Raw genomic sequence first — 19,370 nt, forward strand, 5'->3', positions numbered from 1 at the left:
TTCAAAACGATACCTTTAATGGTTCCAGAGTTACAATGATTTTAGTGTGTCTCTGGGTACAGGTGAACCCAGGAAGCACGGCAAAGGTTAATGTGTACCAAAATAAGGGACATAAAAATCATTTTTTTCATCTTATAGCCATCATCACATGTTTCATGAAATAATACATATGGAACACTGCCAAGAGAACGCATACATATTACAGTTTAGGACGGTACAAAAAGGAAGAACAGTTGTCCAGAAAGGAAGGCATACATATTTGTAATCAGTTACTGTCATCACCAGTCTTGTATTTGCACATATAGTTGATTGTTGATAGGCTGGCAACTTAAACATCAATCAATTTTGTCAAGTGTGAATCTTGTTAAGCAACTGCTGCATACATTCTTACGTGTTTTATAGGCCAAAGTATAACGAGCAAGAACAATGCAGAGGGTATGGAGAGTAGGGGACATGACGACGATGATGATGGAGCTTCAGCTGAACAGCCACAAATCATCCTTCCCAGTGGACTTCAGGAGCTGAAACAGGAACTCCGCTTGGAAGAAGGTAGTGGAATTTCATATAATTGTTTCTAACTTCATCCCAACCTCCCCTGGCAAGCAGCTAAGTGGATTTTGAGTATAAAAGTGTTATCTGAGTGTAATCGTAATTGCTTCATGTTAAACTACAGTGTTTCGTTTGGTCATCTTACAACGTAGATCTAATGAAAACTAAAGATCTTTTCTGCTGATCACCCATTTTCCCATATGGGTGAAGGATTAAGCTAAACAAAAACAACAATCGCGGTAATAAAGAACAACAACAGAAAATGGTTTTCGTCTTTTTTCAATTCATAGTTAATTACATCCAGCAGGTAAGACGCTATAAATCCAATACTTTCATTGTTGTGTATATTTGTTTGATACAAATCGTAAGCGTGTTCGGTTCAGCATTATTTGAAAAAAAATCTATTTTGACCCATAATTCATTTAAATGTCCCTTTGTAGGACAAAAACACATCTTTTTTACGGATTTTTTTCTTCTCAAGAACCGTGAAATAAAGATTGACAAACAAAATCCAAGAACCAAATCCTAATGTCCGTGCCATCACTCCCATTAAATTGGGCCTTTTTAGCAACAATTTGTTTGCTAAGTTTAGTTCTGCAGTTGGGTTATTAATGACATTTGTTATTCAACTTACCTGAGTAACCATTGAATCACATTATTCAGAACATTCATTCCTGTTTTTCCTTCTTTTACAGGAAAGGCTCAGAACCTGGAGGCTCTGAAAAATGCCATCAAAGACCTCAAAGCATGTTAGTATAACACTTTGATGCTCAACTTTATTTATGACTCCTTGCTGAAAAAAAGGGGAAACTTGTCGTTTACCCATATATACCAACAGCAATTCTGCTATGTATTCAAATCAAAAGCAACATCTCAACGTTTTTCCTAATTCCAACTCAAACCATGAATACCTTTTCTGTTTATTCTACACTATGTTTATGCGTGCCTTTTTTCTCGAAACGTCTTGGTATCGATGCATCCAAATTGAAGACGCGCCTTAGAGCCTTGATCTCTTCTCAAACCTCGTGACATATTTGACCTTTAAGCAAACAGACGTCGCTCTAGAAAGTATAACGTAAAGTGTAAGTCTACCTATCAGAAAACAAACACACACGTATTCGATTCAAGGGGCACATGTGCTCTACACATCATAATTCCGATTTTCGAGTTTGAAGGTAATAATGCATATAAACAGAATTCTGATTTTACTCAGTGATATTTTAAATACAATGAAAAATGGGATCCCATGCAGGCATGTGAAATTAGAATCGGTGTTTTCTGATTAAAGTTCCTCGTTTCATTCAGCTTAAATAAAAATTATGATCTAATATTGTATGTGAATAGAATTCTACTTATATCCGGCTAAATTCGTAATCTAGCCAGATTGAAAGCTCAGCCTTAACATACATGTGCTATTTCTGCTTTCAGATAACCCAGATGAATACACGAAAGTGACCACGCTGCAAGGTTCACCGATTTATTTCAACAGTCCCGTGTTTGGGTGTGACACTGAAGGTATGACATTTAAAAAGGCTTGGTCTCCTGGAGACAGATGTTTGCCTTTAACTTGGACGTTAACTGGTTTTTGTTGAAGCTCAGTCTTTTTAACTTTACTGACTTTAGGGGTTATACACTGCCGAACTAAAGTTAAGGGCCGGCCTCTGATTTGCGCAGCTTTCCGTTTTGTTTTTTATGCCAACACTGCATGACGAAAAAATGGCCAACTTGGGTTTTCCAGACGCCTGTCTCACTGCTGCACGTGCCTGACCTTGTTTTGCACGCATTGCAGTTCAGCAACACCGTTTTTAGGGGCAGTGAAAAAGTTGTCAAAACACGATAATTTCCTATAAAATTTGCTCGACTTTAGCTGAAGAAGCAGTATTGCAGTCGGTGTTTGGCATGGTGCACGAGCAAACCATGGCTATACTGAAAACTCCTCAACGAAAGTTGCACAGGAATGGGTATTTAGGGGCGCGCACCAGAGCTCAGTAAGCATGCCTCCAAAAACGAAACTGACAACATTGGATCGAGGACGGGCGCTGGGATGGCTGCAGGACGGCGTGTCTGGCAGAGAAGTTTCCAGACGGCTAGGAGTGAGCCACTCTGTTATTCAGCGGCTCCACCAACGCTTCCAGACTACCGGAAGTGCTGTTGAGCGACCTCGGTCTGGGCGCCCAAGATGTACAGATCGAAGAGACGATCGCTACCTCCAGCTCTTGGCTCTACGTAACCGAACCAACACCCGCAGGACGTTGATAGGCAACTTCAGGGCCGCTACCAACGTCACCATCAGTCGCATGACTGTGACCCGTCGTCTGCGTGAGGTGTGCCTGCACTCAAGGAGAACTGTCGTCCGTCCGCCCCTCACACCACGTCATCGCCGGGCCAGGATGGTGTTCTGCCGCAACCATCGGCGTTGGAACAGACAGCAGTGGGGCAGGGTACTCTTTACAGACGAGTCCCGGTTCACTCTCTCTTCCGGTAATGCCCGCATACGGGCTTGGAGACGTCCGGGTGAACGTGTCATCGATGCCTTTGTCCAGGAACATGACAGGTATGGAGGCGGTTCAGTTATGGTGTGGGCTGGCTTCCATCTGCACGGGAGGACGCCCCCCCCCCCCCCCTGTACCGTATTAGAGGCAATCTTACCGGCGTGCGGTACAGGGATGAAATCGTGAGGCCTCAAATCATCCCTACACTGCAAGCCGTGGGTGCCGGCGCTATGCTCCAAGGCGATAACGCGACCCCTTATCGCGCTAGGGTGGTCCAAGGTGTTCTGCAGCGTCAGCAGATTGTGAGGATGAACTGGCCAGCCCGATCCCCCGACTTGGCGCCCATAGAACACCTCTGGGACATCATTGGGCGCCGGGTGAGGGACAATCACCCCCCACCTGCTGATGTGGACCAGCTCTTCCGATTCCTGCAGCAGGAGTGGACGGCAATCCCTCAACAGATGCTCCAGAACCATGTAAACTCAATGCGCTCACGGATCGGTGAATGCCTTGCAGCCCTGGGTGGCCACACCCGTTACTGAACTTGAACAAACTGACAGAACTTTCTTGCCACTTTTCGAAAGGGGGGTGGGGTACTTCCGACGGTTGCTGCGCAAATGAAATTTCTTTGTTGGTGATTTTGTTTACATGACTCGAACGGTTACATGTCATATTAAAACATTTCAAGGGTTGAAGGTGTTGCTTTGATTTGTTGTGTTATGAGAGATGATTCTTCTTCTGGCCCTTAACTTTAGTTCGGCAGTGTATAATAACCAGACATAAACCAATAAACCAAGTCTCGTTGACCAATACTAAAATAATGTCAAAATCGCAGCAGGGTGACGTTTGGGTAAAACGATCCCCATTCTGCATTACACAGGCTGCTGTCGTTTACTTTGTACTGATTCAGACACATTGTAATTCAGACTTAAGTACAACGACTTAAGACATATATTGACACTTCCTTTAGATATTAGAAACTGTCAAGTTATGAAATTTAAAAAAAAACGACAAACTTACAGATCTGGGTCCACATTCTTGAAACATCTGTAAATTCGGGTTCGATAAAATCCAAATGTCTAATAATTTAACTACCGGTCGGTAATTGTTCGAGTTTCCTGGGTATTCATGGCGGTCTGATAGAACTGCTATAGCTATCGGGGTTGGTTATGTTTAGAATGGGGAATGCGCTGGGCTTCTCTTTCTCTGCGCATACAAACTGAACTTTTCTGCCAGCGCTGTCAACACTAAGTATGCTACTGCGACAGAATTAAAATCTAGTGCAACGAACGAGCCCCGCTACAACTGGATAGACATTGAGATTATATTAAATAAGACAGGACTTATTTTCTTTCTTTACAAAACACACAAGCGATACAGCCAACAACAATAAAAACATGGCATACAAAATTGTGTAAAACAACAACAAAACAGGGAAAGTAATAAAGAAAGACAAGCTACAAACAAAAAAGCATGAGAACACAGGTTATAGAAAGAAATAGAGCTTAAACAATGACCACTCGTTGATTACTGGAAAATAAACCATTGTTTAAGTTATTTACACAACGAACAACACGGGTCGAACATGCAGTCATGCAGACGACATTTTGTAGGCAATTTCATTTCAGCCTAATCACTCAGAGTGTCAAATGCGCGTCATTCAAATAGTCCCTATTCTTTTACTTTATTCTTAGTCTCCGACTCGTCGGCATTATACTTGTCTCGTCTAAATATCGGACCCTATTGCTACGATGAAAACACAATAGCGCTTATATAGCTATTCTGACATTACATTCAGTGTTAATATCATGTTTTTGTCAGCAACAAGGACCAGAATGGTCCATGTCGTTGATTGCAGACGACGGTTCCCTTTCCGCATGAAGCCACGGAAATAACCGAACATTGAAAAACCCACGGACATGTATTACGAAAAAAAACTCGGGATAACCGGATGTTTAGCATTACGTCAATATGCTAGGAATCATATGATGTCATGACGTATCATGCCTGCCTACGTAGATTGTATGTTCGAAAGTCTGACTTCTGTTGGGAATTCGCGTGGTGAAGACTGCGGTAAATCTGTAGATGATAAGAGAACAAGGATTGTCTCTGAAGAAACGACTAAATGTTTCAGACCGGTAAATTCATTTCAATATTGCACTGTATAATGGACGTTCTATGTGACAGGAGAGTTTGCTGATTTTGTGTTAAACATTGGAGAGATCGTCTGCTAGAATCAGAGATAGGTCGCTTCAGATTGCAGCTTCTGGAAATTTGCAAGGTTTGTTGCCTACACGTAATGTATGTCATGTACAGTAAGCAACAACAAAAACACACACAAAGCACATGGCATCGTCTGTCGACTATTCACAGAAACAAACCTGGCGAGGTATGCGTGTACTATATACACGTCAGCCATTGTTGTTACAGTTTTGAGTCAACGTTGTATTCTTCCGCAACAGGGTCCAATCGTCTGGGTTTCAAATGCTGTCATGTTCTAAAAATAAGTTCTAGTATTGATTATTTTTAGCCCTCTTTATTCAAACTTCGAATAATCCACGTGTGATTTTTGGGTGTAAAGTAGTTCGTTCTAATTTCTCACTTGTCTAAAAATAATCAACTAGATTTAATCCACTCCTCGGTTGCATTACAGGAGTTGTATAAAAACAAATAAACATGTTACGTTGGAGAGAAGTGCTACTAAATAAACACTTTTGGAGTGGAGGTTCAAAGAATGTCAGTTGGTAAAAAAAAACATGACAATACTTCAATTGGCAATCAGTTATAAACGAACATTGATTCCAAAGCCATAAGATAAGTAAGCTATGATTACCTGTCATAATAATTATTTGTAATAACTCGTGCTTAAAATTAATGTGAAATTCAATTTTAATGTTAAACTCTCCTTAAGTAACAATTACGCTAAAACAAAGTCAACACATTATAGTGACAGAAATCTTTGATTCAAAAAGTGAGTCAGATAGCCAGGTGAAGGGTCTTTAAAGGCTTATAAAAATTGATATGTTGGAGTACGAAAATGGGTGCAATCGTTTTTGTGCAAAGTGTATTACAGAAGTATGGAATAATGTAGTTTTGGTGTAATGGTTGATATTAATCTATCATGGAATGCTCATGTTTCAGAACTTAACAAAGGAGTTTAAAAAATATGTATTTACTATCTATAATACACTTCCAATAGCAAATACTTTGGAGCTATTTTTTAGCTTGCATAAAAGATCAATCAAGCTAATTCTGCTGAAATATGAAACACTTAACGAAACAGATTATGAACATTTAAATATTATTCCACTGAAAAAGAGATTGCATTTCAAAAACGCAGTATAAATGCACACAATCACGTTGAGAAGAGCACCTCCTATTCTTGTCTTTAAAATAATCCACAACAGAAAAATATTATTTTAATCCCTCTTGCAAGAATAGATCTTTCCGAATCAAGCCTAACATTTTCTAATTGCAAGGTTTGGAACTCCCTACCTTTAAGGAGGCAGGGTCACCCAAAATCCGGTACCAGAATTGCAAAAAATTGTATCTCAGGTTCTATTGGGTATTTTTACTTGAAATTTGGCCAAGACCTACAGGAAGGGTTCTAAAATAAATCTGTACAGTCTAATTGGTGATATAACTTTGCTTTTTTAGTAAAAATATATATTAAACTTCCGCTCCTTGACGCACCCCCCCCCCCTCACCTCCCCTCATCTTCCCCCCTCCGCCCTTGTGGGCCACTCCCTATCCACACACAATCACACTACGGCCACACACAGACTCTCACCCCAGAGATGTACTCAGTGACTCTCCCTCCATTCTCTCGCAGACATTCCAAAGATAACAACTGTTCACGAGTCTCGTACATTGGGCAAAACCAGGGGGGCCATTTACTTTCCTCTTTTTCATACAGGTCAACAGACACATACATTTGATATCACTTAACGGACATCAACAATACAGTTGTCAGTGGACTTCTCCACACACATTAACATTACAGTAATAAAATGAAAATAAAAACCCTAAAACTAACATCGGTAACAAATCAACACACAATTCAATCAATTACAACATGTTATTTAACGAAAACACATAAGCCCCCCTTTTTCAATGAAGTGAAAGAATACACATACGTCCAACGACGGAAACGTACGATGGAAATATGATCAGGTGATAAGAAGCAAACATCATGCATTTGATAAGGCATAGTAGAAGTCTTTATCGACATAGGACGAAATCCAGCAAATTGCCATGGGGGTGGATAGGGGTTGGTTGGTGGGACAAATAATGTTCAATTTCCAACGCGCGCACTTCAATGCTGCTGCTGCTGCTGCTGCTGCTGCTGCTGCCGCTGCTGCCGCTGCTTTGCCGCTAATGCAAGAGCGTGTATCCTCTGGTACTCCCTTGCCAGAAAGTTTGGCGCCAAAACCTCCACTACAACACCCTCCCCCCTCCCTCCTTACTTCTAGGCCCCGCCCACATCCGTTATCTCCATTCCTTCCCCCTTCCTCGCCATCCTTGTCCAGTCCTAAATACCATCGCCTCACCTTCAGTTTAAAAACAATTTATCGTTCCTCTAAACTGACACTTAAACTTCCGCTCCTTGACGCACCCCCCCCCCCCCTCACCTCCCCTCATCTTCCCCCCTCCGCCCTTGTGGGCCACTCCCTATCCACACACAATCACACTACGGCCACACACAGACTCTCACCTCAGAGATGTACTCAGTGACTCTCCCTCCATTCTCTCGCAGACATTCCAAAGATAACGACTGTTCACGAGTCTCGTACATTGGGCAAAACCAGGGGGGCCATTTACTTTCCTCTTTTTCATACAGGTCAACAGACACATACATACATTTGATATCACTTAACGGACATCAACAATACAGTTGTCTGTGGACTTCTCCCAACCAAGGAAGCCCTTCCTTTGCCCAATAGACGAGAATCGGTAATCAGTGTTTAGGTAATTTATCGGAGAAAAGAGATCTGTACTTGTCTATAATATTATTTGGTATTTGGTCTAAGTACCTTAAGTAACAGGTGCTTGCCCAGTCTCCCATGAGTTTAACAATTTCCCCCGGGACTCCGCAAGACATAGCCCACGTTGCGCCACCCCTTCTAAAACTGTGACTACTAAAATTCCCCGCAGCAGCTGCAGTAACAAGATTTGGAACCTTTGAGTGGAAAGGCTTGGGACTTCGAGGGTGCCGCGCCCAAGATCCGAAACATTGCAGTTACCGCAGTAACGGGGCACAGAGGATGATCCAATAACACAGGTAATCTGATAGCTAGTGTTTTTTCGTTGCGTTGGATCGTTTTACTCCACGTCACCACAATTGTAACACAGTCATGTTCGGTCATAAGGAAGCTGTCTCTAGTCAGCTGTTTTGTCGGGTCAAAAGTGCCATCGTCTTGAAAGAGGTTTGACTTCCTCAACAGTCCAAAGAAAAGAACCAAACAAGCCGCCCAAAACACACAGTCTTCAGCATACAAAAAGTTTAGTTCTTTGCGAATTGATAGTAGCACTTCAGGAGTAATCGGCGTCTTTCTCGTAGGAGGACACCCCATGCATTTGTCAATTCCCTTCAGGGTGGTTTTGACATACCAAGAGTCTCTATATGGGGGCTGTTCGCCACATTCCAAATGAAGAATGCGAATTATGTTGAGTTACTGTTTCACCGACGCTGGTTTGATGCGCCTCGCAAGGAACGCAGCATACTGTGCCACAGTTTGCTCTGACGCTGGCACCGGAAGAATGTTCATAGAGTCACAGAACCGTAGGTAGGAATTTAAGTGAGTATGGTAAGTCTTTTTGGTACTGTCCGCAAAGTTCAGGGCGCGATAACCTGCCACCTCTCTCTTTAGTTCCGCACCCAGACTAGCCGTAGCCGCACCTGCAACCAAGAAAGGCAAGCGTCGCACTTGACATATGATCTTCCCAAAAGATTGCGGGTCTGCGTCCGTGGTGGTACCATGATAACAAGTCCACTAATTGGTCCAACTTCCCTTCGTGGAGGCGTGATATACTGTCAGCCATAATATTAACCGATCCTGCCACATGCACCGCAGAAATATTACAATTTGTCTTAGCACATTCCCACGCCATTTTTCGTAACAGACAATTAACGTAAGTGTTCGTCGATTGTCCTTTGTTTATGACACCTTTAGCAACAGTACTATCAGTGTGGAAAACCACGCTTTTTCCTGCCCACAAGTGCGACCAGCGTTCAACTGCTTTCACGACTGCAATGATTTCCTTGAAATGTATGTGCAGGTTTTTTGCTGCGGGAATGTCCTTTTCAAAACAAGTATAAACCCAGTCACTTTGGTAAAAGGCTCCTGCTGCTGTATTGCACGCATCGACATACACATGCTGCGTAGCATGTTGATGAAAATACACGGTACCATTGAACACTGTAAGAAAAGCCAACCACCATTGCAAGTCTTCATGAAAGGCTTTTGTAAGTCTAGTTTTGTGCTTTTGCTGCTGCAAAGGTTTTTTGTGCGTCAAGTATGCGACGGAGAAAAAATCTGCCTTCCCGAACCACACATGACGCCCAGTTGAGAGAGCCTGCGAGGCTCTGTAGCTGCTGCTTGCTTGCGCGTTGTTTCCGCTGAAACTGCTGTAGCTTCTGTCGTAGCTGTTGTATCTTGTCGTTGCCCAACGACAGTGTGCAGGCCTGGGTGTCAATGTCCACCCCCAGGAAGGTGATGCGCTGGGTAGGCCCCACCACTTTCTTCAAACTGATGTTAAATCCTAATTCTCTGAGTAATCTAATCAAGGTAAAAAGCATTTTTTCACACTCTTCTTTTGTTTCTGTTGCTAACAAAAAACCATCAATATAGGCCACTACTCCACTCATTCCTCGTCTAATCATACACCGTCTCACAGCCTGTGAAATCCTATGGAAATGAGCGGGACCTACGTTACTGCCAAACGGCAGTCTGCTGTCAAAAAGATAAGTAGGTGTTTTGTCATCACCAAAAACCCATTTGAGTCCAGTTACCTGATAGTTCTCTGGGTGGATACACACAGATCTGTATGCTGCTTGAAGATCAACTTTAGCGCACCAATATCCGCTCTTTGCTAATTTACAGGCATCTCTTAATGTTTGAAATTTAACACTTTCCGGTATTGAGTAATCGTTCATTGCTTGTCCATAAGGTCTGCTGCCATCGTGAATGAGTCTGATTTCTTTATCGTTTTTTGGTATAGCTGCCAAGGCACTAACTATGGTAGGCTTCTTTGAAGCAATAACGTAGTTTCCTTTATTTATCTGATCTATGAGTTCCTGCTCTACTGCTACTTTATGCTGTATCGCTGATTTGTGGTTCTTATGTTCTACTGGTGTTACTACACTGCCTCTTGCAATAATGCGAAAACCGTGTTCTATGCCATCCAACAAAAAGGTCTTATCGCTATCATCTACCAGCTCATTTTGCCAAATATGAAGTTTTGCGCCAATGGAAGAACTACCACAGAGAAAGTTACAATTGTCAGGGTTCTGTGCTGCATAAGGACTAGAGTGGTTGGGGCCTACCTTGGCCGTAGAGACAATTTGCTGTGCTGGATCCTATATCAGGGGGTGGCTGCCAGGGTTCGCTGAGTGCTGGGTTGTGGGATGGTCCTTGCCGCAGCTGCTGCACGCGTGCTCGTAGATACAACGTGGACCATAGGCGCATGACCCCTTGTTGTACTGCAGGCACACCTCTTTGCCCCCGGGTCCTGTCGGTCGCTGTCGGTGCGCGCCACTGGCTCCGCCGTTGCTGCCAGATTTCTTGATGGTTGGCGTAGCCCGCTCCCGAAGCACAACTGTCGCCAGGTGTGGTGCTTCGGTCCCACAGGACAATTTGTCGGCCGCCTGACGCTGTCGATATTCGTCGTCGAAGATGAGCACAGACTGCCAGGTGAAACGGCAGCCTAACTCCCCCACCATCTCTGTGTAGCGTAGATAGGCCGCTACATCAAAGTCTTTATCCCGGGACAGGAGTGTGGCCATGATTCTGGCATTTGCCACAATCCAGGCGGAGGGTGACACCCGATCTAACTTCGGCTTTGTATTGGGTAACTTGATTGTCACCCCTCCGCCAAGAGACACCTCCTCCTCCACAGCCAACGAGGATGAAACAAAATCGATGATTTTTAATCCCTCACCTTTGGGTCTTGCCGGCGTCACTGGCGAACCGTCCATGTTGAGTCGCCCCAACAATTCCGCCAAACCACGGGCACCTCTGGCGGTGTCGTTGCTCATGGGGCCTCCCCCATCTTTTGCTTGCAGGGTTTTAATCCCTGCCCGAAGCAGGGCAAGATGCCCCCTTTTTATGTTGGCACTCAGGGAGTCCAAATCCTCCGGCTCGACACATTTGAGGGCCGCCAACGAATCGAACCCCTCTTTGACGAGGACGCTGGTCACCGCTGAAGGAAGGTTTGACTCCTTACACCATTGTTCTATTTCGGACATGATCACCAAATAATGTTCAATTTTCCGACGCGCGCACTTCAATGCTGCTGCTGCTGCCGCTGCTTTGCCGCTAATGCAAGAGCGTGTATCCTCTGGCACTCCCTTGCCAGAAAGTTTGGCGCCAAAACCTCCACTACAACACCCTCCCCCCTCCCTCCTTACTTCTAGGCCCCGCCCACATCCGCTATCTCCATTCCTTCCCCCTTCCTCACCATCCTTGTCCAGTCCTAAATACCATCGCCTCACCTTCAGTTTAAAAACAATTTATCGTTCCTCTAAACTGACACATAAACATATATTTTATATTGTGCGAAAATAAAAAAGCCATAATTGTCAGAAACATAGTGGCTTTGGATTTATATCAGCATGTCTGATTTTTTTCATGACTGCTTTTGACTGTCTTGCCTGTGGCTGGTACCAAAATCGTATTTGTACTCATCAGAACTGTTATCATAACGCATGGGCCAAATTTTCGAAAAAATATTAGTACAATAATAAAAGACAAATACCTGTATTTTCTCTGTTTACTTTCAATCTGCTTGATTTTGGTGCCGGCCATGGATACCACATCAAAGAATAAGTGTGCAAAATTTCAAGACAATTGGTAAACATGTAATAAAGTTATGATACAAAGAGTGTGTCTGATGCGCGATTTTTGATGAAAGTTTCGCGTGCAGATTTTTTTATGTAATTTTGTGTTGTGTTGACACACACACATACCTTTTTTGAAAGCACATATCTCACGAATGCCTTTGTGTATCGAGAAAAAATAAACAGTGTCTGAAAGAGGAGAAATCAAACTTTAAAATAAGCCTAAACACTTTTGTGTTTGCCAAAAAACCGATTTTTTTCGATTTTTGATGAAAGTTTCGCGTGCAGATTGTTTATGTAATTTTGTGTTGTGTTGACACACACACATACCTTTTTTGAAAGCACATATCTCACGAATGACTTTGTGTAGGGAAAAAATATAAACAGTGTCTGAAAGAGGAGAAATCAAACTTTAAAATAAGCCTAAACACTTTTGTGTTTGCCAAAAAACCGATCTTTTTCAAATTCTGGGTGACCCTGCCCCCTTAAACAAACTTCAAGAGACAACAAGTGAAACAGGGTTTCAAAATTAAACTCATTGATTTTCCAAAACATTGATTGTTGCATGTAGAATGTGTTGTTGGGTACTGCTTAACTAAATTATTATATTTACCAGAAGCCTATCATAATAGAAGCACCTACCTATTATTACCAGCAGTCGACACGCGATGATACATAATCATGCCCTTTGACCTTTCTTTGGGAATATCCGTTACTAAAAATAGAATACGGGATTGTGGGAAAGCTGTTCGATGGCACTCATACACTATATTCGATTGTCAATACACGACTCAAAATCTTTGGGATAAATCAAAATGACAAAAAATACAAGTATATAGAGTTAAGAAAACAAGAGAAAGTTGAGAAAAAACTTGCCAAGTATAGGACTCGAACTCGAGACCGCCGGATCTACAAGCAAACGTAGTGTACCAACCTGCCAAGAACACAGACCTAAAACTGTGAAAAGAAATACTTGAACTGCAACCGCCATATCTTCCACGTGCCCGCCGGGGTTATCGAACGAGCATTTGTCGACTAGTCGGTTCCCCGTTCCTATTTGTGATTTTTACGTGTTCTTGTCATTACATGCAGCCACGGTGTTACCTATAGGGCATTACATTTTCACCAAAGCTGAGGTAAGTAAAAAAAAATATAATGGGAAATTGAGTCTGGGGAAATTGTCCCGCTGGAAGTACTCAATAATCATGCAACTTTTTGATTATTTCGATTCATTACATCATCCAAAACGTTTGCAATGAAGCAAATGAATTAAATACAAGAATTACGAGTTCAGAACAGAAATTTAAATAAACGTGTCCTCAAGGCGAATCGAACCCATGCGCATTGACAGCATTGAAAGGGATTGTTCAGCAGAGTTTTCAGCTCGTGACACCGGGACCACAAAAGTATAGACAAGCGCACCGTCAATCGGGCACTCTACCAACTGAGCTATTTTGTCGCACTGTGGTCGAGGGAGATTTTAACTTCAAATATTATGCTTGAACTCTCGAGCGTGGCGACGACTGACTCGAGTTTCCAAACTGTTCTCCATATCTCACTGTTCGGGGCTGACCCTAAGCTCCCGGTCACTTCATATAAGTTTGGAAAGCAATATCAAGCAGCGATAATTTCAGGCGAGACCGACATTATCAATACGAAATGCATTGACCAATCGTCGAAAGGCGCATGAAAGGATTTCCCAAAATCCTCTATTCTTGATGACATACTAAAGATTTAGTTCGGGAGAACGACGATCTATAGACGGTTTAGTATATAAAGGGAAGCAAGCGGTTAAAAACGGGCGTCGATAGAGCCAATGAACAGAGATAGGAACTTCTAGTATGATAGACATCTTTATTCCCCCCTCTGCTTCTTTACCTCTGTAAACTTGTAGGGGTAGTTATTTTTCGATAATGACCCAGCAACCAAACAAATAACAACCCAGCAACAGCCTGAATCCTTGATAGTGCAATGGGTTGAGAAGTTGTTCTGTTTCGGTACTACTTTTTGCGACTGAAAAGTTCCGAACGCTCTAACGTACGAAGTATACATCTCTGGAGTAAACAATACAAACATACCGCATTTAAATTAACAACTACAGGCCTGAACACATGAATCTTCATATAAAATCCATGAGTTCAGTTGTTTTCTGAATCTAGATTTGCCGTGCTCAAACGTTCATCACAAGCAATTTCCCGCAAGGCAAGTAACTCATACTTTGTCTAGCGACAAGAGTAGTTCCCCTTCTTTTCACTCAGTTTCTTCGACAACAGACTGCAATCCGACGGTCAGTTTTCAACAATATTTCATTTAATAAACAGATCACACGCAACCAAATGCACACATCTCATCAATTTAAACAACATAAAGCGGTTTCATACATTATTTTCCCCAGAAAACTGAACTTCATACAGTTTTTAACGTTGGAACACGGGTGCAAAAGTTCGTCTGCTAGTCCCATTTGTGACCCTCCACAACGAAATGAGTCGCATGTCACCTCGCGCGGTTCTGCGCTAGGCTTAATATAAGTCCGGGGAGTGCCTTGTAACAGTGTGAGGGTCACCTTAGTCACAGGCTTATAACTCAAACAGTTTTCGCTCTTTTCTAAAACGGTTTTCACCACTGGATAGAGCATAAAAAACTCTTTAGGAAAATGTAAAAATATGAAAATCATGCAAAGGTGACATGCGACTCATTTCGTGGTGGAGGTTCACATTTGACGAAAGAACATTATCCTAAGCGATACCAAAACATATACAGAACACACAATATCTGCCTTTGCCGCCACAGCAGAATAACAGCATATCTGTGTGCTTGATTTTAGTCCAAAATAGGAAAACTGACAAGAAGTGTTAAAGAGTTCTGTACCGTTAGATAGCGTTTTGTGTGTGTGTTGTTCTTGTTCCCTCATGACCGAGGGCTAATTGTGAAAAAGCATGTACTGCTTATATAATTACCCTACTGAATAAAGGAATCTCTCTCTCTCTCTCGTTCTCTCTCTCTCTCTTTCTCTCTCCCTCTCTTTCTCTCTCTCTTTCTCTCTCTCTCTTTCTCTTTCTCTCTCTCTCTCTTTCTCTCTCTCTTTCTCTCTCTCTCTCTCTCTCTCTCTCGCCATTTAATGGGGCAGGTTAGAGAACACCAGCAGTTAATTTGATTGACTTAATGGATAATTACGCCTAAGCGTGCTTGTTTTTTGGTTTTCGTTATTATGGTGGTGGTCGTGTTGTTGCTGTTTTGGTTGTATTAGTGGTTGTGGTGGTGGTTGTGTGTATGAACTATTTTTTTGAAGATCAATCTATTTAGTGAATGCTTATTTTGTTGGCATTTAATTTATCTTTTCCTTCTCTTATTTTCAGATGGAAAGGCGGAACCCCCTTCCAATCAGCTGGAAAAAAGATACCTTTCAAAGAAATACGAAAAACAAATTTTGGCTGTTGTGAAAAAATGGGCAAGAAAAGCCAAGCGTTGGTCGGTATGGATTTCAAATCATTTGTACATAGACTTCAATCTCAACGTAGGCGATATCGAAAGAGACTGCTTGCAAGTATTTTTCGTCGGAGAAGACAAGCCTCCTTGGATGTTGACAATGTACGACCCTGGATACAGTTTATCCGATGATTCAAGGGAAAATATGGAAAAGAGGATGTCCTGCTTCAGTAACAAAATTGCTGGAGTGCTTGAAAACCAGTTACGCGGCTGTTGTAGTTTCGACTTCACCATTTTGCCACTCACATTGTCAAAGCAGCAATGGACAGAAGATAACTTGAAACATAATGTGGAAAAGATGCAACAGGGAGCAGATCAGCTCACTACTGGCATGTATCAAAACATAAAGGCTGCGGCAACATCACTGACTGGCGTGTCATACGTGCCATACATCCTCAACAAATACAAGGTAAAACCCCACATTTTATTACTAAAAAGCAACTAGATGTTGAAAAAACAAACAAAAAAACAAACAAGCAAAGAAATAAACTAAACTGCGCCTACAGATTACTGCAACAGATTTTGCACCTAAATCAAAGCATTAATTTCTGTGTCATGTCATCCAAACTTTAATTGTCTATTAAGGCCGTCTACTTGACTATCTGAATCACCTTTCAGATTTAAGATTTATTTTACAGGGATCACGTGACCGCCGCCTAATTAAGTGAACCCTCAAAATCGACTGGACCAAAATGGAAGGGCCCAATTACACATTGACAAACAATCACAATAGGCAAACCTGTGCAACGTTTACATACGACAAGAAAGGCAAATTAGTCATCTACCCAGAACAGGTAGTTTTGTTCAGCAACCGTGCGTTTTACGTTTGCTATGCTATTCCTACTGATGCAGGTTTTGATCGCAAGAGCAACAAGTCGCGTAAGGCGAAAATACAACATTTAGTCAAGCTCAGTCGAACACACAGAATGAAACTGAACGCATTGCATTTTTTCCGCAAGACCGTACACTCGTAGCATCGTTTGTCCACCGCTCGTGGCAAAGGCAGTGAAATTAACAATACAGAAAAGCGCGGTAGCGGTTGCGCTGATGAGGATAGCCCGCTTTTCTATATCTATATTCTTTTTAACTCTGTGAACGTGTTTTTAATCCAAACATATCATATCTATATGTTTTTGTAATCAGGAATAAGATGAAATTGTTTTTAAATCGATTTTGGAAATTTAATTGTAATCATAATTTTAATATTTTTAATTTTCAGAGCTTGTTTTTAACACGAATATAACATAATTATAGTTTTTGGAATCAGAAAATGAAGAAAAATACGATAAACGTATATTTGGATCGTTTTATAAAAAAAATAATTCTAATTACAATTTTCAGATTTTTAATGACCAAAGTCATTAATTAAATGTTAAGCCTCCAAGCTGAAATGCAATACCAAAGTCCGGCCTTCGTCGAAGATTGCTTTGCCGAAATTTCAATCAATTTTATTGAAAAATGAGGGTGTGACAGTGCCGCCTCAACTTTGACAAAATGCCGGATATGACGTCATCAAAGACATTTATCCAAAACAAAACCGCCCGGGGATATCATTCCCAGAAACTCTCATGTAAAATGTCATAAAGATCGGTCCAGTAGTTTAGTCGGAATCGCTCTACACACACACACAGACAGACACACACACACACCACGACCCTCGTCTCGATTCCCCCCTCTACAGTCTTGAGTCGAGCGTTTGAAAATGCCTGAGTCTGAAGGCGGGTGTAACTTACACCTCTTGGTATCAGTCTGCCTTAGAGATGAGGACGACAGTTGACCAGACGGCCAGAATAGCGCGCTGCATTTCCTGCATAGAACTAAGGCGCGTCTGCCGCGACGGTGCCTGAGCTAAACATTGGCGGGCACTGCTCACATCCCGGCTCACGACATTGTAAACATTCCCCGTCCCTTCACCTCTCTCGCCACCATCCGCCCTACCCTTGGTCTCAAGCCTATCTATGTTAAAACATTTAGTCAAAACTTGACCAAATGTAATAACAAGTCGCGTAAGGCGAAAATACAACATTTAGTCAAGTAGCTGTCGAACTCACAGAATGAAACTGAACGCAATGCCATTTTTCAGCAAGACCGTATACTCGTAGCATCGTCAGTCCACCGCTCATGGCAAAGGCATTGAAATTGACAAGAAGAGCGGGGTAGTAGTTGAGCTAAGAAGGATAGCACGCTTTTCTGTACCTCTCTTTGTTTTAACTTTCTGAGCGTGTTTTTAATCCAAACATATTATATCTATATGTTTTTGGAATCAGGAACCGACAAGGAATAAGATGAAAGTGTTTTTAAATTGATTTGGACAATTTAATTTTGATAATAATTTTTATATATTTAATTTTCAGAGCTTGTTTTTAATCCAAATATAACATATTTATATGTTTTTGGAATCAAAAAATGATGGAAAATAAGATAAACGTAAATTTGGATCGTTTTATAAATTTTTATTTTTTTTTACAATTTTCAGATTTTTAATGACCAAAGTCATTAATTAATTTTTAAGCCACCAAGCTGAAATGCAATACCGAAGTCCGGGCTTCGTCGAAGATTACTTGACCAAAATTTCAACCAATTTGGTTGAAAAATGAGGGCGTGACAGTGGCGCCTCAACTTTCACGAAAAGCCGAATATGACGTCATCAAAGATATTTATGAAAAAAATGAAAAAGAGTTTCATACCCAGGAACTCTCATGTCAAATTTCATAAAGATCAGTCCAGTAGTTTAGTCTGAATCGCTCTACACACACAGACACACACACACACACACGCACTCACGCACATACACCACGACCCTCGTCTCGATTCCCCCCTCTACGTTAAAACATTTAGTCAAAACTTGACTAAATGTAAACAAGTCGCGTAAGGCGAAAATACAATATTTAGTCAAGTAGCTGCCATTTTTCAGCAAGACCGTATACTCGTAGCACCGTCAGTCCACCGCTCATGGCAAAGGCAGTGAAATTGACAAGAAGAGCGGGGTAGTAGTTGCGCTAAGAAGGATAGCACGCTTTTCTGTACCTCTCTTTGTTTTAACTTTCTGAGCGTGTTTTTAATCCAAACATATCATATCTTAATGTTTTTGGAATCAGGAACCGACAAGGAATAAGATGAAAGTGTTGTTAAATTGATTTGGACAATTTAATTTTGATAATAATTTTTATATATTTAATTTTCATCTGTATATTTGTATGTTTTTGGAATCAAAAAATGATGGAAAATAAGATAAACGTAAATTTGGATCGTTTTATAAATTTTTATTTTTTTTTACAATTTTCAGAGTTTTAATGACCAAAGTCATCAATTAATTTTTAAGCCACCAAGCTGAAATGCAATAACGAACCCCGGGCTTTGTCGAAGATTACTTTACCAAAATTTCAACCAATTTGGTTGAAAAATGAGGGCGTGACAGTGCCGCCTCAACTTTCACGAAAAGCCGGATATGACGTCATCAAAGACATTTATCAAAAAAATGAAAAACACGTCTGGGGATTTCATACCCAGGAACTCTCATGTCAAATTTCATAAAGATCGGTCCAGTAGTTTAGTCTGAATCGCTCTACACACACACACACACGCACACACGCACGCACACACACACGCACATACACCACAACCCTCGTTTCGATTCCCCCTCGATGTTAAAATATTTAGTCAAAACTTGACTAAATATAAAAACGGGACTTTGTTTCGCCCTTTTGTAGATGTATTGTGAGAAAAAGCGCTGTATTTCAGCAATAACTTGGTTGATTGCTTTTGAACTTTCGGAAGAAACTTGG

At 41.6% G+C, this 19,370-nt stretch overlaps 1 protein-coding gene and 1 long non-coding RNA gene across 2 annotated transcripts in view; one reads left to right on the forward strand and one right to left on the reverse strand.

Moving 5' to 3' along the window:
• The window catches only part of LOC138950438 (uncharacterized), a 97,564-nt gene that overhangs the window by 33,091 nt on the left and 45,103 nt on the right, over positions 1–19,370 (reverse strand). The window lies entirely within an intron of this gene.
• Positions 349–19,370, forward strand: part of LOC138951316 (uncharacterized) — a 36,421-nt gene continuing 17,399 nt past the window's right edge. The window contains exons 1-4 of the mRNA XM_070322941.1: positions 349–549; positions 1,245–1,298; positions 1,978–2,064; positions 15,456–15,994. Coding sequence (XP_070179042.1) covers positions 438–549; positions 1,245–1,298; positions 1,978–2,064; positions 15,456–15,994 — 792 coding nt within the window. The 5' untranslated portion in view covers positions 349–437. The remainder of the gene's footprint in view (positions 550–1,244; positions 1,299–1,977; positions 2,065–15,455; positions 15,995–19,370) is intronic.

The sequence above is a fragment of the Littorina saxatilis genome, linkage group LG16, assembly GCF_037325665.1.
Source record: "Littorina saxatilis isolate snail1 linkage group LG16, US_GU_Lsax_2.0, whole genome shotgun sequence".
NCBI lineage: Eukaryota > Metazoa > Mollusca > Gastropoda > Littorinimorpha > Littorinidae > Littorina > Littorina saxatilis.